We start from the raw sequence: 25,103 nt of genomic DNA, 5'->3' as shown, positions 1-25,103 counted from the left end.
GTGTCATTCGCCACACAATGGCTTCCCAGTCTCAGCCATATCAGCAAACAGGTGCTGTCAACAGAGTTGACCCCGAGGACCACATTTGCTCAACCTCTTAGCAGTTGGCTATAGGTCTCAGGATCACACAGCACAGGAGATGGCCATTTGGCCCATCGTCCCTGTGCCGGCTCTTTTGAAAGAGCTATCCAATTAGTCCCACTCCCCATTGCCCTGCAAATTTTTCCTTTTCAACCACATATCCAATTGGTAGAGATGTGTAAACAGGTGTTGTGATCCTCACAATGGTGTTTGGTGCAGGTAGATCTAAAGAGGGGAGAGAAATAACCTTAAGTATGACGTTCCCACCCCGTATATCGTTTTGTACCACCTTAAGTTCCTCCTCCTCCTATTTTCCTGTAGCCCAGGCTAATTACTCGGATAGTGGAGTAATACATATTTGTGTTTATGTAAACATTGCAAGTCCCCACAAAAGATTATTAATTCAACAAATGATTTTGACAGCAAGCCATACCTGGCACTGTGCTGGCAATACAGGCAGAGAGAGCTCATTATCATTCAATTTTTTTTCTTTAAGTGGGAATCTGGTTCCCTTGTGTTGCCACAGACCAAGTGATGTACTCACACCATCAGCATAAAATGCACAATGAATGCAATGAGAAGATTTGTACTTGGCACCCGTTCCCTCCTCTGTAACAAATCAAGAAATGACTACACACTAACTGCAGCAACACTTCTGTTTACCTTCACCCGCTCAATAAAGCCCCTGTAATAATCTCCGTGGATTTGTGCTCCTGGAGAATTTCTAATGAATTGTATATGATGAGTTTTGAACCCTTTGAATATTGAAAGATCAAACATGCATTCAGTGTCTTTCATTTCAAAATAGTCAAGGCTACTTGAGTAGACAAATCCGAGCCAGATTATTGCTCACAGCTGGATCCAACTAGGAATTACATCCATCTGAGTTATATTTAAAAACAACAGGGGTGAAATTGGTTTTCACCAGTAGTGGGAAACAGGCTCATGGCGAATCAGCAGCCCGTTTCACACCGCACCCTTTTTTTTTAAAGGGCGTAACAGTAAAGGACTTGATGCTGAGAGGCTGTTTCCCCTGGCTGGGGAGTCTAGAACTAGTGGGCATAGTCTCAGAATAAGGGGTCGGCCATTTAGGATTAAGCTGAAGAGAAATTTCTTCACTCAGAGGGTGGTGAATCTTTGGAATTCTCTACCCCAGGGGGCCGTGGAGGCTCAGTCGTTGAGTATATTCAAGACTGAGATCGATAGATTTTTGAATATTAAGGGAATCAAGGAATATGGGGAAAGTGCAGGAAAGTGGAGATGAGGTAGAAGATCAGCCATGATCTTATTGAATGGCGGAGCAGGCTCAAGGGGCCGAATGGCCTACTCCTATTCCTAGTTCTTATGTTCTTACTATAGAGTAGCTTCACACACAAAAGGAGCGACTCTTCCATTATGAATCTCTCAAACCTTTGAGTGGTGAAAGATTAAACACACAATCAACCCCCGTTTTATGGAAGTAATTTTTAAGCAGCTTTTTCCCTCCCCAATCCAGGTTTCCTGTCAACATTTTGGTGTGAAGACTGGAAGATATTACTGATGAACAATATTTTAAAAAGAACAGAGCAAAGGAAAGGGAGTGGGAAATAACACACACACGAACACACACAGAATGTAAAGTACTTAAGTAGAGAACAGGAGATGGTTAAACAGCAGAAGTGACATTAGCATGAGACAGTAGGTGGCATAATGAGAGAAATCAAAGACATGTGAGACACAGAGTGTGTAAATTGCTAAAGAGATGGGGGATCGGCAGGTGGAAAGGGAAGCACAAAAACTGGCAAAGTGGAGCAGCCTCCAGGGGCCGAGCAGCCTGGTAGATGAAAGAAGTAGATCAGACACCAAGGCTGCGGACCACCTCACCAGCAGTGCTCCGGCAGAGGAACCCCAGCCCGAGCCCACACCTTCCCACAAGCCCACCTCGCCAACGGGAGCTATACTTAAGATCTGAGGTCAATATTAAAGCCAATGGGCTGCAAAGTGCCTCAAAGAAAGATAAGGTGCCGTTGAGCTTCATTGGAACAGTGTAGAAGGGCTACGACACAGATTCTCTCCCACATTTCTTACTCCATTACAGGCTGTCTGTCTGTAGGCTCCAGGCAATGTGCCTCTCCTCGTAGCTTCCCCCCCCCCTCTCTCTGTCTTGCTCTCTCTCTCTCCCCTTTCTCCTCTCACTCTCATCTCAATCTTCCTTTCTCCTCTCGATATCTCTTTATCTCTTTCTCTCTCTGAGGGTGGTGGAAATGTGGAAATCTCTTCCCCAAAGGGTTGTGGATGCTGGGGATCAGTTGAAATTTTTAAGACTGAGATCAATAGATTTTTATTGCGTAAGGGTGTCGAGGGATGTGGATCAAAGGCGGGTAAATGGGGTTGAGGTATAGGCCAGCCATGATATAATTCAATGGCGAAACAGGCTCGAGGGGCTGAATGGCCTCCTCCTATTTTCCTCTCTTTTGCCCTCTCTGCCCTCTTTCTATCTCTCTCCCTCTTTCTCTCTCCCCTTCTATCTTTTGCTCACCCTATCTCTCTCTTCTCCCTCTCCCCCTTTCTCTCTCTCTCTGCTTGGTTAGAAACCAACATATAATCTTGACATAAACTCCTGTAATACGGAAACATTATTGGTTGCCATTAAATACCGTGGCCACAATTAAGCTTTTAATGTTTTTGACAGTTGTTGTACTTCCCTGCGTGTCACTAGAATTGGCCACTGGAGGAACCTCTGCTACCAGAGCGATGCTAGGCATGTGTACAATGCAAAGTAATACCACCGGCCACTTGGTGTCACAGTTACTGGTACCGGTGCTGGGTCAGCCCCATTCTAGAATCTAGTTACTGTGATTGCAGTTTTCCCAGAGACAGTTGGAGTGTTTTGTCCGAAGGCTGCTTTTTTGTATTGGTGAAAGCTAGATGTTTAAAAAAATTAAATAAACTTTGATCTACATCTAATGATTCAGAACTTATAGGTAAATTGCCAACTGGCCTCAGCATCACTCACATTCCTCAGGAGTCTGCAAGTCACTAATGTATATTCCCCAGCTAATAACTTACTTTTCAAATTCTAACACCTAATCCCTTATATAAGTTCAAACTCCAGATCCACTAACATTCTCATGCTACACTTACACTGTGATAAAGGAGGTGTGCGATTCTGGTGCTCAGGGTTCTCTGTGTGTCATTCATGTTCAGCAACACTGAAAATATTTAACATTTCTAAATTAAAATGGGTTATTGTCACTCCTAATAAGTGCACTTAGCTGATCTGCATCAGTATTGGTGTTAGTGGGGTATTCATGGCCTGTTTACCAACTGCAGCCATACTTGCTTTGTTACTGCAATTACTTGCCAGTAACTTAAAAAAAGGTTCCCAACAAGAGGGAGTGAGGAGAAATGGAGGCAGAAATGAGCTTTGCCTGTTTGTGCACAGGTCCTAATAACTGGATTAAAGCAGAGTCCTGAGAGCCGTTCATTTGCCCTTTTTGCCAGGAAAAATGAAATAATTTTTTTTTAAGATGTTAATATTAGGAGGAAGAATGTACGTTTGTGGTTCCTGTCATTTACAGGTACAAGGATCTGACTCCAGCTGCATTTTATATATTTTTTTGCTTTATGTCCATGGTGATATTCTCCTTAATTTTACAACGGTTTTTGTCTTCACTGGGTTCCAAAATGAAGTTGATTTATTCTTTTGTGATGTGTTGCTCACAGCGAATCTGTGAAAGTGACTGATTTATTCTGGCAGCAGTGTCTTTTCACAACCAGTCCCGAGAATTCTTGTAAATCTCACAACTCTTAGAATGAAGTCATGTGTTCTTCCTGCAGTCGCTGTATCCTGTTGTCTGTCAGTCTGTGGACTGATAATCGTGCATTTATTCCTGTTGCCGATTCGTTTTAATAGCAATTTAATAGCTTTTTGTTTTACAGGCTGTGTTGTGACCTTGTGACATGCACTAATTTGTCTTGATCAAATTCTAATGCATTTTATTTCTGCTTTTCATTTATGTCTTATTTGAAAATCTTAATAACATAACTGTATCCACAGGCATTATTTGTAGAAGATACTGGAGATTATTATGCAGTCTGCTGCAAGTTTGGAAGTGACTAGTCTCTCACTGATTTTCTGTCTCTCCCCCTCTCTTTTCATCTCTCATTCTCTCTGCCTCCTTCCCACTTTTCATTCTCACTCTCCCTCGCTCCTGCTCTTTTGCACTTTCTCTCTGTTTTTCTCAGCCTGTCCCACTCTTTCTGCCTGTCTCCCTATAAATAATAGTTACTCCATATACATATATTTTGTGCTGACTTTTTTTTCCTAGATCCATCTCAGAGTACCAGCACCCTTCACTGTTTCACCAACCCTAGTTACCACACACTGTCCCAGTGTGGGAGACTCACCTGTTTTATCCGTAACCCGGATGGAAGCTGCTGCGTTAAGGTATGTATAGATACAATATTCCAGCAAACTGCAATGGCCAATGTAACACTCACCTTCTCATTGGGGTCTAAGGCCACAAGCAATGTCATAAATGGTACCATTGGTCAAGCTTCAAGGGCAGTTTCAACCAGTTAAAGAAACTCCATCCATCTTTTATTGGAGCTCACAGTTTTATTGATTTTTTTCCCCACAAACCCGACATCCTAAAAGAGAGCTTTGTATTAAATGCAGCAAAAGTCACAACAGGGAACTACAGGACATACTGTCGTAATGGTGAACAGCTTTGTTGCTGATTTTACTCAGAACATTGTGGGGATGCACTGTGACCAGACATGGCAGAGGGAAAATCTGGGAAGGTTATCCATGGGCCAGATTCTCACATTTCCCAGGAACTTGCTCAGAGAGGTGAAGGTCTGAGAGCAGATTGATTGCTCTCGAAGCTACACTTGATGCCTGACCTGTGGAGACCAGGAGAAACAGAAGGAGAAAGTAGCTTGAAAGGAGCAATATGCAGCCTCACATTAAAGAAAAAGTTGCTTGATGGTGACATTGCCCAAAGTGGGAAAGTTTTCCTTTTCCAGCACTGATAATTCTCACCTTGAGAAATACAAAATTTCACCAAAAAATCAAGCTTTGCTCCAACGCAGCATCACAGAGTAGGATGTGGGTTCTTGTTGTCCGTGATCTAAGCAATGGGACAGCTTGCCAATAGTTACTATCAACACTCGCACGTGAATAATGGCCCTGTGAGTGATGCCCCAGAGATCAGTTCCTACCTATGGAACTCTTCCTGTAAGGGGTAAGTAGGAAGGTGTTCAGGCAAGGGGGAGGGGAGGAGAGAAGATTTGTCCCACCTGTATGTCACTCACACTTCACTGTTGTGACTGGGATATCCATTTGGCTTTTATTCTTGCCTGCGTTTCACACTGGTGTCTTAAGTCTTTGGCTCCATAGTTTGACCGATTCAACTCTGTGTTGCTGGAATAAGGGTAATCTGGGAAGAAAGACATTTCCCCAGATGTTGTTCTTTTCCGGTAACAGATAAATTCAACAATGAAGGGCAGCGTGATGGCACAGTGCCAAGAAGCTCCATCACACGATGGCACAGTGGTAAGGATGCAGTTTTAGACCAATGCTCCGGTGCCATCATGGAGAGATGCCGCCGACAAGGAGAACGAGTTAAGTCCAAGCACTAGGTGGATGGTTCCAGGGTAACACTGGGACTATGAAAAATACTAAACAGAAAGAAACAAGTGCCAACAGTACTACTAATAGGCATGAGCGTGGTATTTAGTCACTCCCACCAGCTGCAATGGCATGAGTGGCAGAGTTTAAAAAATATATAAGAATCTGTGGGATCTGTCTCTATGCGAGAATCAGTGGTAAGATTATTAATAAGATAATTATTTGAAATCGTGCGGCTTTGTTACACACTCCAGCCCGTGCGTTTTGTGTAAAGTGAGATTTTGAAGTGACGAATCTGACATTCTACCTTATGCGAAAAGTTGCCCCATTTAACTAAATGCAATCTTTTATTAATTCATGAACAGACAAAAAAACAGCTTTTCTCAAGTCTCAAGAGTGTAGAGCTTTCTGGGCAAGGAGGCTGTAGACAAGATTTCAACAACTCATTGCATCCTGACTGGAGATACTACAGTAACTTGAATGATTTAGGTCAGTAAGCCCTCAACATGGTTTTACTTCTGAAACTGAGGTTTGTGTCGGGCTAAAATGACAGCAGTGACATCACACACAAACTATTCATCTGTGCACGTCCCTCATTAATACTAAGGTGAACGCTCACTTGTACTGTACTACCCTCTCCCCTCTATGGCTCCCACAGTAATACAGCTAGTATCACAGTGCCCACATACAAAATACTGTCTCAAATATATTGCATGGCTGGTAGTTTATTTATTTGAGCAGACTTACTGACACGGCTATATTGAGAAGCTATGGGCTGATATCAGTTATAAACATCACACAAAGGAGCCCCGTGTGATGCTTGAGATCGATACATTATTGGTTTGTGTTTGGAAAGTTGCAGCGTGAGGTTGTGGGAGCCCCACATATCATGTGGAGATGCAGCTCAGACAGCTCTTGAGTGCTATTATTAGCATCACTATTGTGGGCAATTCAGACGTGGTTTGTAGAGAGACTGCCCACCCACATGGTTCCAATGCTGTAGAAGATGGACATTAACAATCGTGTGACCTCTCATTCCGCTTACATGACCCACACCCACTAGGAATTGGGTTGAGACAGTCCAAACTCCTTTAACGTAGGAGTTTGGCAGAGCCTGAACGAGGAGAGTATTTTAATCTACGGGTAACACTCACTATTCTTTCCTTCCCAATTGTGAACAAGTGTGGGTAAATTGACCTGATCTCAGACATCCACCAAAGCTGCTTCAATCAATTACTAGTAGATGCCCTCGGACCATTGTCCAACTATTCTCCCTTCATCATACCCCAACTGAGGAAACACCAGCTTCCACTGCACTTTCCCACAATGATACAACTCGGATTGAATCTGCATCCCACCATTCCATGGCATCCTTCCATCAACCTTTCTACCCACAAAAATCTAGCTACTGATGACCTTATTTCTGGGGCGGTGAAGATTGGGAAACTGAAACTAAACTGTGTGGTGATGTCACTGCTCCATATAAATTCATTTTTATTTCCAGACTCCTGGGATTACATGGATGAGAATATTTTAATAATGAACATTCCAGTGTGTTTTATGCTGGAATTAGTTCCTGGGTCTGACCAAAGCAGGAGGCACAAACAATGAACTGCAAACAGTTACCGATGTCCTAGTGTAAAATAGTCTAAAATGTTCATTACACTTATTCATAGATAAGTCATTTTAGAAATATGTGTTTTTATCACAGGTACCCACCGTATCAGCGAATTGAGTTGCTTGTTTCAGTTCATCCCAATTAATGTATTTTAAGCGATGACTCTGGACCTGGGTCAGCACTACATTGTTAAACATTTCCATTTGTCACACCAGCAATTCTGGTACCTTGTCTGAATGACCATGACAATTTGGAGCTAATTACTGTCAAATTATAGTTAGTTTTGTGCTTAGATTTTCCTCTATTAGGAATTTGCTCCAAATTCTCTGTCAGTTCATAGGTGAGATATTCATCTCGCCAATCTCTGGATTCAAGCTCAGACCCTAAAAAGAATGACTTGCATTTATATAGCACCCTTCAGGACTTCCCAAAGCGCTTTACAGCCAATGAGGTACTTTTGAAATGTAGTCACTGTTGTAATGTAGGAAACGCGGCAGCCAATTTGCACACGGCAAGCTCCCACAAACAGCAATGTGATAATGACCAGATAATCTGATTTTTTTTAGGTATTGGTTGAGGGATTAATATTGGCCAGGACACCGGGGAGAACGCCCCTGCTCTTCTTCGAAATAGTGCCATGGGATATTTCACGTCCACCTGAGAGGGCAGACGGGGCCTCGGTTTAACGTCTCATCTGAAAGCCGGCACCTCCCACAGTGCAGCACTCCCTCAGTACTGCCCTGGAGTGTCGGCCTGGATTATGTGCTTGTGTCTGGAGGTGAAAGGACGATTGTGATTATGCCACCCACTGCCTAGTGCCTCTGTTGCCATGTTTTCACATTTCTATTCAAACGTAAATCCCACTGTGGAAAAGTCCCTCCACCATCTGAGCTCTAAAGCCTTGATGTCTACTTTCATCTCCAGTCAATCGGCCTCATCTTTTGTTTCTCCTTGAAATTCAAGTTTCACCTCTTCCTGACTCTTTCCCCATTCCAATTTGTCTCTTACACTCTGTGCTCCAGCTTCCAGTCTAAAGGTGGTGCATGTGCTTAGGTTCATTCTAATGCCATTGCTGCTTACCTTGGCTCCTTGGAATGACCTAACTTCAGTTTCCTGTGGCTAAAAATCTGTTTCTCAGCTTATTAAGTTCACCTAATGTCTGTATCCCTCTCCAAATCTTGATAATTCTCCAGAACCTTTAAGCTTTTTGTCAAACAAAATCAAATCTATTAACTCCAACTTCCTGTCTGCCAAAATCACTCTTGGTGATTTCAGTCTTCACGGTCAGTAATCATTTCTAGTCGCTCCCCTTCTGCTGATCAGAGCAGCAGAAATGTCAAGCCCATTGGTATTCTCAATAACTTCAAATAACTCGTCAACAAGATACTCACCCAATCCTAACTCTCACACTCTATCTATCTCCTAATAAATCACACTCAATAAACCAGTCCTATCTTGTTTGGAACTGTAGAGTAAATTTTCCAATTGCAGACTTCTGCCGTGGAATCTCAGGTTACCGGGTTACTATAATATAGCAGCGTGCAGGTCAGGCAGCATCATGATGTTTCGGGTTGTACCCTCTCTGGTGAATCCTGAAGAAGGGTTACATACATGAAACGCCATAACCCGTCTTTTCTCTTTACAGATGCTGCCTGACCTGCTGCTTATTTAGAATCATACAGCACAGGAAGAGGCCATTCAGCCCGTCGTGCCTGTTCCAGTTCTTTGAAAGAGCTGTCAATTTAGTCCCACACGCGAGCTTTTTCCCATAACCTTGCAAATTAATTCTCTTCAAGTACATGTCCAACTGTTCTATAGACTCTGGAACAGTTCCCATGGATTGGAGGTTGGCTAATATAACCCCACTATTCAAAAAAGGTGGTAGAGAGAAAACGGGGAATTATAGACTGGTAAGCCTGACATCGGTAGTGGGGAAAATGCTAGAGTCCATTATAAAAGATGTAATAGCAGAGCACTTGGAAAACAATGACAGGATCGGACAAAGTCAACATGGATTTACAAAAGGTAAATCGTGCTTGACTAATCTACTGAATTTTTTGAGGATGTAACTGGTAGAATAGATAAGAACCAGTGGATGTGGTGTATTTGGACTTTCAGAAGGCTTTCGATAAGGCCCCGCATAAGAGATCAGCGTGTAAAGTTAAAGCACATGGGATTGGGGGTAAGGTACTGACTTGGATAGAGAACTTGTTGGCAGACAGGAAGCAAAGAGTTGAAATAAACGGGTCTTTTTCCGAGTGGCAGGCAGTGACTAGTGGGGTACCGCAGGGATCGGTGCTAGGACCCCAGCTATTCACAATATATATTAATGATCTAGACGAGGGAACTAGATGTAATATCTCCAAGTTTGCAGACGACACAAAGCTGGATGGGCATGTGTGCTGTGAGGAGGATGCCGAGAAACTCCAGTATGATTTGGACAGGTTGGGTGATATGGCAGATGCAGTATAATGTGGATAAATGCGAGGTTATCCACTTTGGTGGCAAAAACAGGAAGGCAGATTATTATCTGAACGGCAATAGATTGGGAGAAGGGGAAGTGCAATGAGACCTGGGTGTCCTTGTGCACGAGTTGCTGAAGGTAAGCATGCAGGTGCAGCAGGCGGTTAAGAAGGCAAATGGTATGTTGGCCTTCATAGTGAGAGGATTCGAGTACAGGAGCAAGGATGTCTTGCTGCAGTTGTACAGGGCCTTGGTGAGACCACACCTTGAGTACTGTGCAGTTTTGGTCGCCTTATCTGAGGAAGGATGTTCTTGCCATGGAGGGAGTGCAGCGAAGATTCACCAGACTGATACCTGGGATGTCAGGAATGACGTATGAGGAGAGATTGGGTCGATTGGGCTTACATTCGCTGGAGTTTAGACGAATGAGAGGTGATCTCATTGAAACTTATAAAAAATAACAGGACTAGACAGACAATATGCAGGAAGGATGTTTCTGATGGCGGGGGAGTCCAGAACCAGGGGTCACAGGCTAAAGATAAGGGATAAGCCATTTAGGACAGAGATGAGGAGGAATTTCTTCACCCAGAGAGTGGTGAACCTGTGGAATTCTCTACCACAAAAGGCAGTTGAGGCCAATTCATTAAATATATTCAAGGAGTTAGATATATTTCTTAAGGCTAAAGGGATCAAGGGATATGGGGAGAAAGCAGGGACAGGGTACTGAATTTGGATGATCAGCCATGATCTCATTAAATGGTGGAACAGGCTTGAGGGGCCGAATGGCCTACTCCTGCTCCTATCTTCTATGTTTCTAATGTTAATTGCTATTTCCAGCATTTTCTGTTTTTATTTCTGATTTCCAGTGTTTCCTTTTATTTTCTAATAAAGTGGAGTATGCCAATCTTTTCACTTTGGGCTCCACCGGAGGACCCCGGATTTGATCTGAGCTTACATAGAATATGCAGCACATTAACAGGCCATTCGGCCCAACCAGTCCATGCCGGCGTTTATGCTCCACTCGAGCCTCCTCCCGTCTTTCCTCATCTAAATCTATCAGCGTCACCCTCTATTCCCGTCTCCCTCATATGCTTGTCCAGCCTCCCTTAAATGTATCTATACTATTCGCCTCAACCACTCCCTGTGGTAGCGAGTTCCACATTCTCACCACTCTCTGGGTAAAGAAGTTTCTTCTGAATTCCCTATTGGATTTCTTGGTGACTATCTTATATTGATGGCCTCTAGTTATGCTCTTCCCCACAAGTGGAAACATTCTCTCTGTATCCACTCGATTAAAATTTTTCATAATTTTATAGACCTCTATTCGGTCACCCCTCAGCCTTTTTTCAAAAGAAAAGAGACCCAGCCTGTTCATCCTTTCCTGATATGTATACCCTCGCATTTCTGGTATCATCCTTGTAAATCTTCTCTGCACCCTCTCTAGTGCCTCTATATCCTTTTTATAATATGGCGAGCAGAACTGTAGGCAGTACTCGAAGTGTGATCTAGCCAAGGTTCGATACAGGTTTAGCATAACTTCCCTAATTTTCAATTCTATCCCTCTAGAAATAAACCCTAGTGCTTGGTTTGCTTTTTTTATGGCCTTGCTAACCTGTGTCGCAACTTTTAGTGATTTGTGTATTTGTACTCTGAGATCTCTTTGCTCCTCTACCCCACCCAGACTCGCACCCTCCAAGTAATAAGTGACCTCCCTATTCTTCCTACCAAAATGTAATACCTCACATTTATGTGTGTTGAACTTCATTTGCCAATTATATGCAAGTTTATTAATGTCCTCCTGTAACTTGTTGCAGTCCTCCTCAGTATTGACTATCCCCACCCCCCCACCAATTTGGTGTTATCCGCAAATTTAGAAATTGTGTTTTTGATTCCTGAGTCTAAATCGTTAATGTAAATTGTGAAGAGCTCTGTGCTGATCCCAGCAGGGATGGCAATGCAACTGGCCTCCGTCATTGTGAGCTGGGGCTCTGCTCCTGATCACTGTGATCCCTGCTATAAAATCCTCGGATAAACCAGGTGAGGACAAGGTCTGGCTCGGCTGTGCTGCTCCCACAGTTGAACAGCCTGCCAGCACTCGCTATCCGGGCTCACCCATGACGAATGGCCTCGGGTGAGGTACCCAGGGGATTCGGGGCCTTTGGAACTGTACCCAGCGAGAGTCGGCCTTCAGGAGCGGAGGAACAAGAGGAGGGAACTGGAGAGAAAAGGGAATGGAGATGGTTCAGTTTGGATTCGGAGTCAGTTCTTGGTATTTAAATTGCAAAATCCGTCCTCCTCATCCGGCAGCAGCCTCCTAGACCCACAAAAAACGAGCTGTATGAACCTGTGACTGGATAAGGAGCTGGATTTACTATTGTGAGCTGTAGGAGCCAACTTATGGACCTCAAACTAAAACAGGATGGGTGTAACTGGTAAAACTCCATCACTGGAGCTGACTAAACCTTAACATAGGATATTGTGAGATATTTTTAACTCTACCATTAACCAAATTTTTCTCTCTCTTAGGTTCTCAACGCCATTTGTTTCCCCTTTAGCCATTTCTGGAGCTTGGTGGTAATTTCCGACCCTTGTTACTGGCACAGGGAGAGCTGGGGTGGGGGGCAGGAATCGGGGGGTTCGCTCTCTCACTTTTCAGGTTCTGTTCATTTTTTTTTCCGCTCAAAATTTATTCAAGTAAATTTCACTTTTTCAGTGAATCTGCATTTTCAGAGTTATATCACTGAGGCGTTTCCATGTGGGAACTACAATAGAAACTTCCGGAAAGGATGCTGATTCGCTTTTTTTGTAGAAAGAAACTCACTGCTGCTGCCAAACGTGTGTTTATTGGACTGTGATGTTGTGTTTTGCACATAAAGGAGTTCAGACAATGACCCGTTAGACTGGGAACTCAGGCCTTCCTGTCTCCCTGGACTAACAGTGATCAGCTGTGTGGATGTCTGTGTAATCAGTACTTGCAGAAGCCTCGGATTTTGTATTTCTTATTTTTGCAGAATTGCCTCTCTTACACTGTTTAATAATGTGTAAAGACAGTACAAAAACGGTCAGCAATTGTGCCTGAAATTATTACGGGAGTAATTGATGAGCCTGCTGTCTGGGCGGTGTCCTGGGGAAGGGGCATGTTAGGGTAGTGATCGAACAGCTGTAGAGTGACCTTGCCTTGGGAGAGAGGCGAGAGATGCAGATCCCCCACCACAAGCTGGGAATGGAAAACCAATCGTCAGTTTCACTCACACCATTGGCAGAGCCCTGGTCATGCTGGAGAGTATAAGGAAACTTGACAATAAGGGGGAAATCATTCCCAAAATAAATCCTTCTGTAATACAATGGAACAAAGCCTTTATAAAATGTGCGAAAGCTGTGTTAAAATTACAAGAGAAGGGCAATGCTCTAAAAGGGAGGTTTATTCTGGGCTCGGCTGGTTCTAGAATTATTGAGGACCCTCCCAGCACACCTGTGCATATCAGTGTAGCCGACATAAAAACAGATGCTGCCTGACCTCCTGAGTATTTCCAGCATTTTCTGTGTAGCTGATGCTTAACAATCAGTCGAAATCACAGCATAGCTGTGGGTCTCTGCATCCTGGAACAACATTGAATTCACATTGACTTTACCATGATCTTTGAGATGTTTTTAGGAAGCTCAATATTCCAGGGCCTCTGTGGCCATAAGCAGCCAGGGAGAGAGTGAGGGGTGGGGGAGAAAGCACATGACATATAGAGGGAGGGAGGTAGGTAGGTAGGGTACACCAAACTGTTAAAAAGTGAGCAGTGTGGGGTCACTGCAGTGTTAGAGAGAGAGAGGCATGTGGGGTTATCACACCTGTTTTACAGTTAAAGGCACAGGGTATATTGGAGAGTGTTACAGTTGTCTCTGTGTCACAGTGAAAGTGGTTTATATTCTCTGTGTGGCCCACAGCACAGACTTATATTGGTCGAGGATTCTTGTGAAAGTTCACAAATGGATATACTTACTTCTGGGGAAAATATCCTTTTCTAAAATGGACACTGCACGATGTACTGAAGGTGCCCTGAGGTTTCACAGCGCTGCAGTGACACTGGGCCAGGGTTGTCCCTGTGGAGAGTTAGAGGTTCTGTCTTTATAAAAGGCAAATGGGATCTCTAATTTATTTTTTGTTTTTTTGCCAGATTATGTGAAGGGTTCAGTGTGCAGTTCCAGCACATGTTCGTTAAACAGCAGTGAGAACCCGTATGCTACCATTAAAGACCCGCCAATGTTAACCTGCAAACATTCTGAAAGCAGCTACGTAGAGATGAAGTCCCCTGTTCACAGAGACCCCCCCTACACGGAGACCGAGACCTCCACAAACAAAAACATCTACGAAGTTGGCAAGTGCTTTTCTGGAAGAGATAGAATATTAGAAATCTTCTAAAAATCAGCCAGGATTCTTTAAAGTTTTGAATTTATTCTACACAATGTCATAACTTTAGAAATAGTTATATACAATTGGACATTAATTTATCCCCATTCCCAACATTCCCGCTGTCCCCACTCCCATTATCCGCACTCTTGATTCACGTGAATTTTCGTGTCTTTAATGGATTTTTACAGACTCGAGCTTCTTAACCCAACAGCAGAATTAGTTACCTGACCGTCCGGTCACTGGTAGACTTTACTATCCATGGAGCTCGGATATTTAGCTTTAGATCAAGAGACCAGCAGAGTCAGGACTTGGTGTCTGACAGACCCTAGGATCGACTTTCCTGATCCTTTCCCAGTGATTTTCTCAGTTGTAAAGCTCAGGAAAAAGAGGCAGAGACTCTTGCTGAGACGGTTACGATGTTATGAATTGCCAGTTAATGAATAGAATGGATCTGGGTGTGGAGAGGCAATCGAGTTTGTTATTCTCACTTACCAGGTACTCATGGTTTTGGAGTTACCAAAGACCAAAAGGAAGTCAATGTTATTTGTGAGTTCAGTGAATGTAACAAGTGTTTTATTTTCCTTCTTCTAGAGCCAACAGTAAGTGTAGTCCAAGGCGGTCAAGGAACCGTGCCAAGCTGCAGCCAGAACCCGTACGACCTTCCTAAGAACAGCCACATCCCAAGTCACTACGATTTGCTACCTGTGAGGCACAGCCCAACTCACGTCCCTGAGGACAAACAGCATAACAAGCCCATCAAAGCATGACTTTGGTCAGCTCATATACTGCTTCCGAATCTGTTGCTTGCAAGAAATGGTGGCAGAGAAGACAATCTTTTTGCCCTAAAATATGCTGAAACTCAAAGATGACTTGAAAATAAATTCTAATCATGAACTTAACATGGAGATTGCATACAGGCAATCTGTCACCCTCCCTCAGGTGACTTTCAGTTGCTGCATGGTATTTAAAGAAAAAAGTACTTTCACAGAATGAAATCAAAGTGAGAAGGCTCAACTCCAGACATGGAAATGGATTCCTTTTCTAAAAGTTTGTCTGCACTACCTAGCAACTCTCAAGGTTAGACCACACTGTCGATTAATCAACTCAACTACAACTGTGAATGTCAGGGAGATGATTAAAGTCGACAGCAACAAAGTGCCATGTTGGAAGTACGATTTCATTATTGGGGGGAGGGAAAGAACACAAACAAAATCTAGCAAACATTTCTTTGATTTTAATCTTTATTGTCACTTAATACTGATGACTTATTGAAATAGAGCCATTGTTTAAGAGGATGAGTGATGTGTGGCCAGAGTTTCATTGGCCACTCTAGTAGACATTTAAAACCCAACAGGTAGTATATAGAAGATTGGTAGGATGTTACCTAAAGGACTCTACATTGCAGCATAAAGCATTGGTGGTCAAATTATTTATTAGGATACTGAAAGAGTAATGAATGTGGGGGTTTCAGCTGTATCATCTTTACAACGTGTTACGTACCAGGAATTGTTTATTGGTAGGTGAGGCGGTTATCCTCCAGGCTGAATGAGCATGTTGAAAGCTAAGCACATTTATAACAAAAACTACAATAGATAGGGGAGTCTCTAGCTAGGAGGTATCAAAGTCTCAACTAAGGAGACCTAAATTTGAATTTAGGAACAGGAGAACATAGCAAAGGAGGAAATTAAAATTGGAAACGGCCATAAGAATAAACTGTGAGCTTTTTTTTTTAAGTCATAGCATGGAAGCCCATCAGAATTGAATCTTAATCTTAATAGATATTGAAGAGACTGATGAGGCTGCTGCACTGTCAAAATCCTTTGGGAAAAGCTTGTCAAAACCCAAATTGCTCAGAGCAATACTATGAGATTAATTCTGTATCTAAAATGACCTAAAGATGAATCCTGACATAGATACTGTATCAGTCAGGTTAAATCATGTAACATGGAGTACTAACATTGGAAGCATTCCCAATTTGAATAACTATAACTACGAAATGAAGGAAGTTCCATAGGGAGTGTGGGATCCAGAATGTATTCAATTAATGTGAGAACCTGATCATTCATGCTGTCCTACTGAGTTTGTAGAAGATAAGTCACAAGGTAGTAACAGGTTCACACCTCCTTAAAACATACTTCTACCCATTTCATTCACAATATACATGCGTGAAGTTTGTGTTTTTAGTCATTCGGAGATCAATGATTTATTTTGCTATTGGCTGGCTTTGTGATGTGTAGCAATACAATGGAGGACAAACTGATATAGCATTGCACAATGTGATTTGAAGGACAGTGATACCGGATTTAATTTCAGTGCTTGCGACAGGGAAACACCATATTTTTTTTTATTAGTTCCATATTACACATTTCCCTATTTATTAGAATGTTTATAGTGTGTGGTTTACAGTACTTAGAACATTCCCATTAAATGTTGATCAGGTTATGTCGGTGCTCGAATGTGCGACACTTTTATGTTTTATATTGACCTAATTGCCATATGAAATATTTCTTCCCTTACTGTTACATCTCATTCAGGCTGGGAAAATGTTTTAAATGTTACCAATTAGCAATAATAATGGGGAAAATTCAGAAATGCAGGGTGAATGTTTAATAAAACAGGGCAGAAACTCACTTCTGGGCAAATTGGCAAATGGAATTAAGAAAATGAGTAACTTTCGCCTGAAAACAACAGTGATTTTTGCAAAACTGAAAGGAATTCTGCTGTAATAAGATATAATTGAATGTCATTCAACAGCTTCATTTATTTAAAAATGAGCAGTGGCTTCATATTAAGTCTTTTTCACTACTGCAATAACATGTTCATTTTAAGATTGTGATTGCACTAGAGGGGGTGCAGAGGAGATTTACGAGGATGTTGCCTGGGCTGGGGAATTTTAGATATGAGGAAAGATTGGATAGGCTGGGGTTGTTTTCTTTAGAACAGAGGAGGCTGAGGGGAGACCTTATTGAGGTGTATAAAATTATGAGGGGCCTAGATAGAGTGTATAGGAAAGGCCAATAACCAGGATGCATAGATTTAAAGTAATTGGTTGGAAGTTTAGAGGGGATTTCAGGAGAAATGTTTTCACCCAGTGGGTGTTGGGGGTCTGGAACTCACTGCCTGAAAGGGTGGTAGAGGCAGAGACCCTCATCACATTTAAAAAGTACTTGGATATGGACTGGAAGTGCCGCAACAATACAGACCAAGGGCTGGAAAGTGGGATTAGGCTGGATAGCTCTTTGTCGGCTGGCATGGACAAGATGGGCCGAATGGCCTCCTGTGCTGTAAATGTCTTTGATTCTATGATTAATTTCATTGTCAAGTGAAAACTAATTTTCAGACTTTGTTAGAACTTCATACGCAGTCCTACCTGTTGAATAGTGAGAAACTTCAAACATTTTTCAGCATGGCATCAGACTTTCCACTGCAGAGCAAACTCCTAAAGCAAAACCAGTTGATGCTGTCAATTAACTCCTTCGAAGCCCTGGAGAAATAGCTGGTGGGGAATAAACCAAAGTCACAAGGTTAAGTGCAGACAATCACATACTCTCGAATATGTCCTGTGTTACTGGGACCAAGGGAATGTCACCGCACAACTCAAATACAGAGATATAAACTGTTGATTTGTGTGAATGAATATCCATTTCATTACCTTTGGGAGTTAAGGAGAAATTGTGCTAAGCTTTTGCCCAGTAGATCAGAGTGGGTAGAATGCATAATAGGGTAGATTGTACAGAGTCTGTGGCAATAGCAGTCAGGGGGCCAACTTCCTTCTTCCTGTTCAATATTTCCTTGTGCTTTATGTCATCAAACAGTAGATACAATTTCCAAACAAGAAAGGGAGCACTGATCCGATCATGGGGTCGAAGTGGTTTATGTTTAATGGATAGTTGGCAGCGACTACACAGCAGTAATCTGAGCAAGAGGATTCAAGTAAAATAAACAAGGGTAAGAAAGCAGTAGTGTTTAGCAGTGTACAAAAGCAGTAGGGTTTAGTGCAAGGAAGCAGTAGGATTTATCGGTGTAAGGGAGCAGTAGGGTTTAAGTTCCTAATGAGGCTTCCAGTCTCTTCAGGTCATTCTTGTGCACCTCCTAGTGACCAACTCAAGAGTTGCTAGTAACCAAGGATTAGTATGACTGCCCATCCACTTCCCCAGGAAATGGTGCATGGCTGAATATGAGGGAACAGATAAAATTTTTAAAAGGAGAGCTCAAAGGGAAGATTTAACTTAAACCAACATTACAGCACTGGAAACATTCCAAAGTATCCATGTATTTGTAATGTTTGTTTGTGTGGAAGTTTAGTTTTTGTTCTGGCAGAGACCTTTGATGCTCAAGAGGATTAACAGTGGTGCTCTTTACTAGTTTAAAATTGAAAAGCAATCAGCAGCTTATTAATTAGGATGGTCTGTACCCAATGTATAGAAGTGTAAAAAGATAATCTATAAATTGGATTGCTTTTAACATCCTAGCCTTTGGGTTGGGGGATCAAATTATAGCATTCAACCAAACGCTTCATGACATTTCACTTTAACCAGAACATGTTGTATATACATTGCTGTAAAAAGGAACATGTAGGCTTGCAGTAGTGATTGTTCCATAAACAGTATAGATAACGCTTCAAAGATCATGGGCAATACAATTTTTTTTTTTTAAAGAACTGATTTGTAATAAGTTTGCTCAGAGTTGTCATATTTTGTGAAAAGTAATAAATGTTACTTTCACCAAATTGTATTGTATGCCTTTTTATTCACGACTTTATTCTATTTTTCTTTGTGATTGTGCTTAAGATGAGAAGTGTCAGTACTGGGGATGGAATATGTTTATGTAGCCTCCTTCTGTTAGTTGTCCTCCAATCTCAACTGGATGTGGTCAGGCCCACAGAGCATGGATCTGATCCATTGACTGCGTCTCCACCTGCTGCTTTTGCTGTTTAGCAGGTACGTAGCCCAGTGGAGCAGCTCCAATAGGTGATACTCCAATCTGAGGTATGCCTGGTGCTGGCATTCCCTGCTACAGTCCCCATTAAAACAGTTGATCACAGCAACTCATGGATAACTAACTTTGGGCTGCTAGAACAGTCATCCCTGTCTGTGCTACTTAAGAGCATCAATAATGACACTCTACATGACAAAAAGCAGTCGCACAGCAGAGGGGAGGAGGCTTTATCTTCACAGGGACTGCAGTGATCACACCTACCATTGCTATCAAACAGACATGTCTGCAAAGATAGGTTAGTATTCCTTGCATTTGTTCCCCAATACAGGCCCAGTCTGGTAGTTATGTCCTTCAGGAGTCAGCCAGCAGTGGTACAACCAAGCCACACATTGAAGTCCCCATCCAGAGTGCATTCATTCTGTGCCACATCCCATCAGTCCGAGCTGCCGTCCAACACCAGGACATTCCAGTTATATGGCTTTGATCCGCACCTATAGCCCAAACCTGTAAATAGAAGCATCACTTCGCATCGAAGTAAACCAAGCAAATCCCCTTCCATTTCATTTTAATTAAGATTCAAGTGCACAGAATATATTTTAAACTATTATAACCTAAAAATTTGAAAAGGAGACAATTGTAGTACATGCATAAAATACACAAGAGTAATTTACAAAACATCAATTACATTTAATACCAGGAAACATGACAAAGAAAATGAAAGGCAAATTAGTGATGAGTTGGCTAAAGAAATGCCGTCTGTGTTGTTCACACTTCATGAGCATTCCCGATCCGAACAAGCATTCCCATCTCCTAAAGGCTTGTGGGTGTTGTATTCAATCTGCCCTATTGCTACCACCACTTAGAAACAGCATTACTTTACATGATAACCTCGTTTACAAAATGGTTTTATTTTTAAACCATTTTACACTACCTATGAATATATATATATAAAAATGCTCCATAGCTGACATTAATTTAACATGTCGGAATTTGTTTATAAAGACAGTGTAACAAGTTTAAGATAATTGTCACATCAATCAGCAAATTTTGAATGACAAAAACAAAGGAATAAACTGCAAGCACTAAACAGGTACGGTATATGGAGGCTCTGGGAATGGAGAGAGACTTCTGTAGCTCAGATGTTTTGACAGCATTGCATCTTTGGTTTGTTTTCAGTAGTTGGAGGCATGTGAATGGGGACCACATTGTTACTCGGCGACATGTCATTCTCACGTCTGTCTGACATTTGCTTCTGAGACACAATACGATAAATTTCTAGAGGGGAAAAATAAAAAAATACAATTTTCATAACTGCAAGCTTCAAACTAAGGTTTCTGGTCCTGTTCGGTGTCTGTTCAGGTGTAAATTTGCACAGATTATATCAAATTTAATTAGTTTTGCAATATCAACAATTTCAGGTTTGTGGGTGTCCCTGTATATTCAAATACTGCAGCTCAGAACAGATTATAAATTATTCCAACCATCATCAATTTAAACAAGCTATTTTTAAAAAACAAGTATAACAGGTCTCAATTCATTATGCAGCAGCAGTTTCCAAAGGTTTTATCTAAAATTGGAGAATCAGTTCCTAATCCAGTGCACTGGAGGTCAGCAGCTGTGACACTACCACGCTCCAGGAGCTCTCCGACTTGGGGTTGTCACATCCCTCCAATGCTAAAATCAGAGTTTGCAGGAGGAAGCTTTATAACAGGAAGTCCCCACTGAAGCTACAGCAACAAGAAGTTCTTTAGGAAGTCACAGTCTTAAGTTACAAAGCATTTCACTCACAAATTCCCATTACCAGAAAACATCTGGGAGCAGGTCTTGTGGCAGTGGATACTGGCAGATAATTTGCACCAATCCCTCTGGGCAAGAGGGTGCAAATATGACCAGCCACTGGAATCATAGCAACCCCAGGGAGCAACTCTCCCTGCAGCTTCCACCCCTTCCTGGGCTTTTTTTGTGTTGGGGGGGGGGGGGGAAAAAGAGGAGTGGGAAAAAGGAGAATAATGAGGGTGAAAATTCTAGTCCCTTTTCATGCCACAGCAGAGATTGCCAAGGTGTAAGTGAAGAAATTATGTATCCAAACCGCTTTCCTAGCATTCCACAGCATTCTCAGTACAAGGGCAATACTCAGAATCACAATGCTTTTCTCCAACACTCTGCTCTGAAGAGCAGTCACTGCTCCCCATTTCAAAAATCAACTCAAGCTTCTCACCAGCTGAACCCTAGGAGAGAAACTGCTGGGTGTATTTTAATCTGCCTTTAGCAAGTCATGAGGAGTTACATGCTCCCCAGAAAGGACAGTTTGAATAATTTTCTACAATATCTTGGCTAACTGAGCAGGTTACCTGCTGAGTCAAAGTTAGATTGTAAAGTGAACTGAAAACAAATTCTTGATGAATTCTGTTTATGCAAAGTAACGAGAGCAAATTACAATGAAATCTAATTAGAAAACGGTTAAATAGGTTGAAAGATTTCAGTACTGAAGAAATCCCTTCGAGTCTCACTAGCGAACAGCAGAGTTTTTCACAATGCAAATACAGGGATGAGGAGGGAGTTTTTTTTTAAATATATAAAATCCTTTATTTTTCTCTTGTCCATTCCCTGGCATTAATCTGTAGCTCATTGGCCTCGAATACAGCTCTTGTACTAAGAGGCAGGAAAGCAGCCCTGGATCACACTCCAACAACAGCGCCAAGACCTCCTCATGCCAGGAACAATGAGTGGGGTTTACTACATCCAGAATAGGGCATTGCCACTTGCTGCAGTTACATCCCATCCACCTCTCTTTACAGCCATTACAGAACCTGAAGTAACATTTTAGGCCATTGCTGTGGAGCATGAACAGGTGAAGTTCGTGGGGGTGAATGTAAAATGAGTTCAGCCATGGAGTGCTGCATCAGCCGCTCCTGAGGAATGATTACTGAGGGAGGTGACTGTGCTAATTTATCCAGCTCTGTGAGGAGCCTGACTACAAACAAACAGCAGGAAGTGCACTCGGCTGATTCCGGTACAGAGTTGCTGGGGAACAATGCTGTTGAGTGACAGCCATGTACCAATTCCCCACACTCCAAAAGGGACGCTCATTACAGACGCCTGATGAAGCAGCGAGTTCGATTCCACTTAAACTCAGCACACAAGAATAGATACTTCTATCTATGCATATAAACCAGGACTTGCCAGTAATAAGAATGCCAGTCACAAAAAGAATAATGGATTTTCAGCTTTCTTTTTGTACAATACGACATGGTAATTGTTTGGCTCAGTAGGGGTTTAATTAGAAGACAGCTACAAGCAAAGTTGCTGCTGTCATCCAGTGTGACTCATGGAAGTTCCAACAGAACTTTATCTCTTAAGAAAACAGAATTGTATTTTGCACTCTCCACCTGCCCTCTCATTACTAACGTCAAATCCTCCATCATTTGAGAGAAGCTTTAAAAAACCCCCGTCACCAGGAATTTATTGAAGCAGGGCATCTCGCTTTATGTCCAGTTAGTTAGACTTGTTCCTGCTCCCTTTAGCTCAAACTGTTTTGCCCTGTAACTTGCTGCATGTGTGAGCTGATAACAGCATGGCATCTAGGACCTCAGTGAATGACAGGACCAACAGTCTATCTCCTTAACCAATGAGATTTAAGGATTAAGAAAGAGGGAGGGAGGACTGAGGAGGAGGGTGAAGGATCAGGTACAGAAAGATAAATAAGGGCGAAAGAAATATTGGATTAGAAGGGAAAAGAAACAATGATTACATTTTAAAATCGCCAACAATTCACTACCTGAAGGAATGAGGCTCCACACTTTTAATTGTTCACTTTCTGGGCAAGAGAGGCCGATTGGCAGTCATTAACAATTATCACGTTGTTTTAAGGGTACTTATGCTGTTAATTACTAGACTTAACTGCGGCAAATTTAACAGGCAATTAATGCTCAAATGCAGCAACTTCATGAAGCTCGCAGGGAGGTCGAGGAGGAGCTATTTTCGCGAGGCTAATGGCGGAACGGCGCAAATCGTCCAGCAACTTGTTAAGATTTGCAATTCACTTCCTTGCCAAAAGTTGCTGGCCGATTTAAACATTAATAATGGTATCATTCACACACCGTTAGTTTTTCAGGAAATTCCAGCCCATTATGTGAATGGCGGAGACTGGGTATGAATAAAGTTCCAGGACGCAGTGACACGACCGCTTTCTCCTCTAGAATACTGCAACACACAGGTCTGACCCAATTGCACTTTCCGCACACACATATGGACAAAGACTTTAAATTAACAGAAATCAAACTGCAAATGCTGGAAACAAACAAAATTCTGGAAATACACCCAGAATTCCATCAGCATCTGATCGGCTTAGACTGAGCTGTCGGACTGTGCACCAGTAATGGAAACTTATTAATTCCCTCAACAGACCGGTTGTATATTTCTAGCACTTGCCTTTAAGAATTATTCTTTTAAAAGCAGACAATAACCAAACAGTTTAACACTTTGGCTGCTGCGCTGCCACAGTTCCTCCCTCGCCTCCAATATATTGTTTTTGGTTGGGGACATTAGGCGGTAGAGGATTAGGCGACTGTCACCACTGGGACTGAGCTCTAATTCAGCCCAACAGAACGAAGGCCTCCGCTGTCTGCCTGGGCTTCCCATGTGAAATGACTTCAGTCAGGGCCAGTGTGGAAAACAGGAATATTGCCCTAATGCAACAGTGATGCTGAGGCACGTTACTGGGGCAGAATAAAGGATCTCTGCATCTAGCCTGTGCTATGCCAGAGCTGGGAGCAGGTGAAGGACACTGGTTGTCTGAAACAGGAGAGTTTTGTTCCATTAACACGTCTCAGTTTGATATGATTTAAAATCTCTTGGTGAATTTTTATACACAAGAACATAAGAAATAGGAGCAGGAATAGGCCACTTGGCCCCTCGAGCCTGCTCCGCCATTCAATGAGATCATGGCTGATCTAGGGCTCAAAGCCACTTCCCAGCCCGCCCCCCATAACCCTTCACTCCCTTAGCTTGCAAAAATTTGTCTCACTCCACTTTAAATGTATTTAATGACCCAGCCTCCACAGCTCTCTGGGGCAGAGAATTCCACAAATTTATGACCCTCAGAAGTTCCTCCTCATCTCAGTTCTAAAAGGGCGACCCTTTATTCTGAGACTGTGCCCCCGAGTTCTAGATTTCCCCACAAGGGGAAACATCCTCTCTGCATCTACCCTGTCGAGCCCCCTCGGTATCTTATATGTTTCGATAAGATCATCGCTCATTCTTCTGAATTCCAATGAGTATAGGCCCAGCCTGCTCAACCTTTCCTCATAAATCAAACCCTTCATCTCTGGAATTAACCTAGTGAACCGTCTCTGAACCGCCTCCACCTCATCCCCTTTAGAGATCTGTCCTGATCTCTAAGTGACCAAAGTAGGGATTTCTTGCTTTTCTCAAGTCTCGGCTGAAGATTAACAGAAAGCTGTGCAGAGCAACTGAATCCCCTGCTGATGACTTCCAGCGCGTGCTTGCTGGAAGTTTGGAAACAGATGGGCACAGGAGCCTTACTGAAAAATAAAAAGCCCAGCGATGTTCACCAATGTCACCTACACAACACACCTAGTATTGCGAGGGAAAAATGGAACAATCTTATCCACCTATAATTTGCATAACTGAACTGATTATTAACAAGATCTTGTTTATCAGATTCACCCCTACTTTTAAACATCAAGTCAGGGCTGCCTCCGACACTGAAGCTTTTTTTTAATAACGATCACTGAGTTTAGTCGTGATTCCGAATCAACGTTTGAGGCAGATCCACGTACCCGTCAGGATGGTCTGGAACGCAGTCTCCACATTGGTCGAGTCTAAAGCTGAAGTTTCAATAAAAGACAAGCCATTTTTTTCTGGAACAAAAAACAGTCAGCTTTTAAAAAAAATCAATGTCAGTCACAGGAGAGAAACATTGGGATTCTGTGTTTTTTCTCCGGCTTGTGTCTCATCTCCAGGCA

The 25,103-nt window shown here is 42.4% G+C and overlaps 2 protein-coding genes and 1 long non-coding RNA gene across 3 annotated transcripts in view; 1 reads left to right on the top strand and 2 right to left on the bottom strand.

Annotated features, from left to right (window-relative positions):
* The window catches only part of megf11 (multiple EGF-like-domains 11), a 469,877-nt gene extending 452,325 nt beyond the window's left edge, over positions 1–17,552 (top strand). The window contains exons 22-25 of the mRNA XM_085968349.1: positions 4,392–4,510; positions 6,061–6,184; positions 13,943–14,143; positions 14,770–17,552. Coding sequence (XP_085824475.1) covers positions 4,392–4,510; positions 6,061–6,184; positions 13,943–14,143; positions 14,770–14,945 — 620 coding nt within the window. The 3' untranslated portion in view covers positions 14,946–17,552. The remainder of the gene's footprint in view (positions 1–4,391; positions 4,511–6,060; positions 6,185–13,942; positions 14,144–14,769) is intronic.
* LOC147099872 (uncharacterized) overlaps positions 1–17,957 on the bottom strand; it is a 58,526-nt gene extending 40,569 nt beyond the window's left edge. The window contains exons 1-2 of the long non-coding RNA XR_015073765.1: positions 17,831–17,957; positions 17,549–17,674 (exon numbers count right to left, since the gene is read on the bottom strand). This is a non-coding gene — a long non-coding RNA (uncharacterized LOC147099872). The remainder of the gene's footprint in view (positions 1–17,548; positions 17,675–17,830) is intronic.
* Positions 17,958–19,664: 1,707 nt separating this feature from the next.
* The window catches only part of rab11a (RAB11a, member RAS oncogene family), a 29,561-nt gene continuing 24,122 nt past the window's right edge, over positions 19,665–25,103 (bottom strand). Inside the window, exons 4-5 of the mRNA XM_085968348.1 lie at positions 24,918–24,998; positions 19,665–20,391 (exon numbers count right to left, since the gene is read on the bottom strand). Of these exons, the coding sequence (XP_085824474.1) occupies positions 20,252–20,391; positions 24,918–24,998 (221 nt within the window). The 3' untranslated portion in view covers positions 19,665–20,251. The remainder of the gene's footprint in view (positions 20,392–24,917; positions 24,999–25,103) is intronic.

Source organism: Somniosus microcephalus, chromosome 27 (assembly GCF_052327205.1).
Source record: "Somniosus microcephalus isolate GS21.2 chromosome 27, FLI_Smic_1.0, whole genome shotgun sequence".
NCBI classification, from domain to species: Eukaryota; Metazoa; Chordata; class Chondrichthyes; order Squaliformes; family Somniosidae; genus Somniosus; species Somniosus microcephalus.
This window is presented reverse-complemented; position numbering and strand designations above follow the sequence as displayed.